Genomic DNA, 6,000 nt, shown 5'->3' on the forward strand with positions numbered 1-6,000 from the left:
GATGCAAGTTGGTTTATACAGCGAACCACAGAACATCTGACTTGACGCTGAAATCTGACAGCCAAACATTTCCTACCACGAGCTGTGGGAAGCCATAGCACCTCCATTGGACAATACAATAAGTGGGTGGACAGCACTTGGGTTAGTTTCAGTTTATGCTCATCGTGAACTTATAGCACTTCACAACTTCGCATGCTTACAAATGTTCAATAATAGCCGATATAGGCCTAAACGTCTCCATTATGTTACCAAATGATCCAAGGCTAAATTATGACGGTGATCATTATGTCGGTATTATTATAGGTTTTCATTTGAATTATTAGGCAAGATTATTAGCCTACTGAAAGAGGCCTATGTTTATATTATTCGTGAACAAATATTCATTCATAGGCCTAATGTTGTGACTTCTATAAATTCATTTATGTGACAAACGTTTTCGACCTATTATTCTAACCACTACATAGACATAGACATGTATCGGCCATTTAAGATTGTTCATTAGACTTGAGAGTTCTGGTAAGCCCCTTCTCTTTCTCGGGCAAAAATAAAGCCCAAGTAAAAATACTCAGGAAAAAAAAGCCGAGACCAAACGGTCTGGTCCCTTGCTCCGGGCCATAATTAATTTGAGATGTATTTTTATTGGAGAGCTCGAGTCTCGCCTGGCCTTAATCAAACAAAACCAATGCTAGACCATGAAGCAGAATATTTCTTACAAATTTGTCTTGAGACGTGCCTGGTTCACATTCTGAACAATCAATATCTCCCCCCAAATGCAACATAATTCAGTGCAGGTTTAGATTAAAACGAGGGCAATGTGATATTCATTGACCGGACGAACTTTGTGTTCAATATGGGTTGTTTAAGCAATCGTAAGCGTTCAATGGTTAACCTGAGAACACTTTACACAGGTTCCTGGATTTGTTTCCCCGTCATTGACTTGTTGTCTTATTTAGGGAGCAGAAAGGCTCATTTCAAAGCATATTTTCTTCTCAAACATTCCTTCCTTCCTGTTCAAGTCTCCCAAAACAAATCGGTAGTTGTTCAGAGAACTCAAGCAGTGTGGCCAGTGAAACCTTCTGCAGAGCGCTACAAACGGTATGGATGTATGAAAAGAGCCCTTATATGCAAAGGGAAATAAGTCGACAAAGCATAACAAGTCACTCTTGGAATATTTTGAGTATAAAGATATTATGAACGGCTTGACTAAGCACAAATGTTCATTTTCATAAGCATACAGGCTCCGCCTATATGCAATTGGTCTTCGACGAATGATCTATGACAGAAAGACATGGCATCACATTTCCTATAGTATTTTAAAACAGCCAGATTCCCATAATAGCCTACGGAAATGTTGATGTGTTATGGTGAGCAGTCAATGACAGGTAGGCATACATTCCCATAATACATGGCGACTGCACTTACACTGATAGTTTCTTAAACGTAGGTTATGGCATGTCGTGGATTGTGCAGTTTAATATAGGATATAAGATTAACAATGGGAATGCATATTTCGTTTCCAACAAATCGTCCCAAGGCCTATACATTGTCAGGTTGCAGGAATTCCACGCCGTACCACGTGATTCGATGCACAGAGTTTTAAACGTGAAAACCAGATGTCCACTATTTGCTTTGTTTACATTCTTTGAGACTGTGGCGGAGAGAGAAAAAAAACTGCATGATGTCAAATATAACAATGTGCTATAACGGTCCCGCACTGAAGGCAAAGACATTAAATGAATCGTGATGTCCAGACAAATGCAAATAATCACATTATACAGTAGGCTACCATAAAATGTTTGAATGCAGGCCTATTCTTGCATAACGGTTATAACATGGTAACAACAACCGAATAGAGAGAGACAATTGTGACAAGATTTAATTGATAGGATACCTATTCAATATACCTATCATATTAGGCCTATGGTATGCTTACCGATAGCTATTTAAAGAATGACAAGACGATGCTAATTATTCACAAAGGCTCATCATGAATAGAAAATTAGGGAGAACCCAGACCGTCCAGCAAAATGACCTGCTCGAAGAGAAGATGTTGTCTTACCTTGACGTAAGACGAAGTGTCAGGCACGGTCTGAAACATGTTCATAGAACCGAGAGGGTCGAGAGGTCTTCAACAGTGTTCAACGGGCCCTGGGGAGAAGAGAGGAATATTAGCACAAAAAAGGGGAAAAAGTGAAAAAGAGCAATATATTCTAAAATAATAAGGCAATAAAAGAATTAAAACAACACAAATAAATATAATGGTAAAACATAGTAATAATATGCTAATAATGTGCACAATAATTATACTAGTTGGCTAGTGTGCCCAATAATACTATTTCTAATAATTATGGGCATATTGATCATCAATTGTGGTTCAATGCAGACGAAAATAATCAATAATGTAATAACAATGTAATGACAAATAAAGCCTATTGTGTGGGGAATAATACATATTATGTCATGGCAATATGTCATGTCTAAATAGCTATGATAGCTATGTCTGTCTGATTGGTGGAAGAATGACTCAGCTTCCTATTGGTAAAGAGCTATAGTATAGGCTAGACGTAACACTGGAATCACAAACTCTCCCGCCCAATCTTTCAGTAATGCATTTGACCATCAACAACCTTTATTCATAATGCACTAATATCCACACATCCAGTATTCAAGCTTCATTCATCGATTAACTCATACTTCATTGACTCTTTTGCTAGCTCATTTTTTAATGTTAAATTAAATAACTTGTATTTTCAGGGCCCCATGCAAACTTTTGTGAATGTTCAATGGCAGTGATACCTCCTGAAAATCTTCCCCTCAGGCTAATAGTTCCGTTTTCTGCACTCTGGTTGTTATCACGTTAGCTTTGTTTGGATCTTTTTTCTATTCGCCCTCAAGTTAAATTATTTATTTATGTATAGGCCTAGCCTCAGGCCACACATTCAATTAAATAAACCATTTGAAAACCTTTTTACTTTCGGAAGCCTTTTGCTATTGTTCATGTTGTTGTGATATCAGGGTAAGTTATTGACAAAGTTATCAATAACCACCAGAGCTAGAGATCTCTGGAGCGCGCCAGGAGCGAATTGCGGTTTAGTGGATTGCGTTCCATTCTGTGAAAGCACTTCCACCAAAATATATAGTAGGTTCAGATTTGGTTCATAGGCCCACTGTAAATTATTGGACTCAGACTTGATTCATTCAGCCGTATGACCGTCCGTGCACTGTTGTTTCCTTCATCACATATTTAGTGGCACAATGATAATCTAATAACCAGTCACATATTCGCATCCATAATACCACTGTTCATGATGGCCTGAATCACTACCATGGTTGAATGACTTTAGTTATCTCGATAGACACCTCTGGTGGAGAGAGCAGGGCAGCAGATCCCAAACCCCAACCTTCACTACGTTTCTCCCTAAAGCTTACCACATATTGAAACACTTTTCTCTTTAATAAGTGCAGCTTACAAAGTCTAGGGTGAAAGGGCAGCTCGAATACGATGTCTTTGGCCGTTCCCTCAGTGTGGAATTATTAAGAAGATTGGCACATGCAACATTTAACATTCCTAACATCAAGCAAATTACACTGAGACAAACACTGGTCTCCAAAAACAAAGAGGGAATAATGAGAACTAACTTTTTATTGTCAATGCAAAGATTGCAGCCATAGCCTAATTAATTTCGACTCATCCGTTGACAGGAGACACCCACTGTCACTGTGAAAACTGGGAATAACGAAAGGTAAGGTAGCACTTGTCAATATAGGCCTACAATACATGGTGCAGGGACCCTAAAACAACTGCGGCATTATGTTAAAAACAACCACATAGCAAAAATACGACTAAAATAGATGGACCACTACACATCCAGAATTCATGTTATAGCAATCTCTAAATAAGTAAATATGAAACACACGAACTGACTAGTGTGTGATCAGATATTTTATAGGCCCACACTCACATATTTTATGGAATACTTTCATGTTTGGCTGAAATGTTTTGGTTATTGCATTTCTGCCGCATCACCTCGGCTACTGATATATTATCTAAGGGGCTTATGATCGTGGCACTATTGATAATTGTTGGTGACCACTATTTTTTTAATTTTCAGCTTCTGCAGGCAAACGTTAGGCTCGCCTAATAAAGTTTCCCAAATGCATCCCATTTCTAAACGGTAAAAGAGCATAGAATTCCGCATCTGTAGCCAATTAGGCGACTCGCGGCTCAGGAGGACTGTTGAATAACTGCAGTGGCTGTCCTCCGAGACAGCCCGTGGGCTGAAAGCCTCTAGTGTTACATTTTAAGCATCTTACCTTGCACAAGCGCGTGCTGTCATCCATCATAAATGAGAACGAACTGATTTTCCCTCATCTATGCACTTTTTCTAACCACAGTTCTCACTCATCTAGAAACCTTGAAAGCGAGTTATATTAGGGCAAACCAAAACACATTTCGAAAACAAACTTGTAAACGAAAAAATGTCATTTTTATCGGATGATAGCCTGAAAAGCATTTGTTTAAGCTAAATGAAACCAGATCCGAAGACTGGCATGGAATCGTGATAAATTAGATAGTTTTATGAAAAGGCAGGCTACATGAATCTAGAATTAGTAACAAAACAGCGGAATTGATTTATAGTCACCAAACATGCTGCATGCACAGATTTGTGGATGGTTAGAAAAGACAACGAGTCGCAATCTTACAAATGGAATTTCCTCACCCACCTGTCGTTATGTTGTCAGTCGTCTACTCTTTCAGTTGAATTATTCCCCAATTGAAATGATTTGTCCCGTCTATTCAATGTCGGTACCATGGATGACAGTAAGTTATTTTTAGAAGGCGTACACAGGGGTATGAATGAGAACCTTACTGTGATAAGAGAGCCGCCAGTCGGCAACCAATTGGAAGAGAGCGAAAAACTTCTCGTTGCGTTTAGTGTGAGAGGGAGCCGGAGTTGCAAGTCAACTGAACCATGACATAAGGGAAATCTAGAATACAGAGGAACAGCACCATAAACAAGCAGGTCCTTTGAAATTTGCAAAAGACTACGGCTTAATGTCCTTCCGCCCTCCTTTCGTAAGCTATTGACTAAATAAAATATAGGCATTTCTACACACCTGTCCATGCAGGCTATGTGTATGTTATGGATAGAACAGGAAATCGAATGAACTTTGTACAAAAGTTAAATAAAATGCTTTATCAAAATAAATATCATGCCAACTTTGAAACCACAAATTATATTTTATTGACATCATCCCTATGAAACAGTTTCTGTTGTTTAACATCATGTTATTTCACAAACAAAAAGACCTAACATCATGTCTGATGGAATATGTTTTCCTCCCCTTTACGCATTTACAACAGTGCAGACCCATTTAATTAAATGCCAATCTATTAGAAGAAAAAAATCCGAATTTCTCAGATTTTACTTTGGAATCCAGCAAAGCAGATATTCTATGGGGCATATATTTTTTCATGCTCCATCGCCCCTCATGTGATAGTTCCCGCCCCGCAGGAATAACTGCAGCCATAGCAGGATCCGCGCTTCACGGCCTCGTGACAGAAACACGCGTCTCCAGTGAGAGTCTTTCCTGTTCAGTTGACCCCACTCAGTTCACCAACTTCCTTTCCTACACAGTGTCCTTATCCTCCACCCAAGAGTCCCTAAAAGGATGTTGGGCAATTCACAGTGAAAAAAGTTGCCCAAGCATTGAATTTTACAGCCTCGTTAATGTCGTCATTTCATGCAGGACTACCAACGTTAAATTGAGAAGGTTTCAATAGTTATCTACAATAGCCTTAAAGGGAAATTTCTAAATTGTACAACTCTCCAGCACCACCCCAACATTAACATATGTGAAAATGGCACGTTTCTGTTTTTTTTTGTAAAAAAAAGTGAGGAAGATAAGTGTTTGCAATGACATCATCTGTGTGCAACTCATTATGTGATTTTAACCAATTATGAGTAGGCATTGCCTACTAATTGCCTACTAATTAGT

The 6,000-nt window shown here is 38.8% G+C and overlaps 1 protein-coding gene across 2 annotated transcripts in view; it reads right to left on the reverse strand.

Annotated features, from left to right (window-relative positions):
* The window catches only part of LOC120018137 (Friend leukemia integration 1 transcription factor-like), a 34,866-nt gene extending 30,048 nt beyond the window's left edge, over window positions 1-4,818 (reverse strand). For both annotated transcript variants that reach the window (XM_038961150.1, XM_038961149.1), the window contains exons 1-2: window positions 4,726-4,818; window positions 2,060-2,148 (exon numbers count right to left, since the gene is read on the reverse strand). In XM_038961150.1, coding sequence (XP_038817078.1) covers window positions 2,060-2,104 — 45 coding nt within the window. In that variant the 5' untranslated portion in view covers window positions 2,105-2,148; window positions 4,726-4,818. The remainder of the gene's footprint in view (window positions 1-2,059; window positions 2,149-4,725) is intronic.
* Between the last annotated feature and the right edge of the window lie 1,182 nt (window positions 4,819-6,000).

This window comes from Salvelinus namaycush, chromosome 23 (assembly GCF_016432855.1).
Source record: "Salvelinus namaycush isolate Seneca chromosome 23, SaNama_1.0, whole genome shotgun sequence".
NCBI lineage: Eukaryota > Metazoa > Chordata > Actinopteri > Salmoniformes > Salmonidae > Salvelinus > Salvelinus namaycush.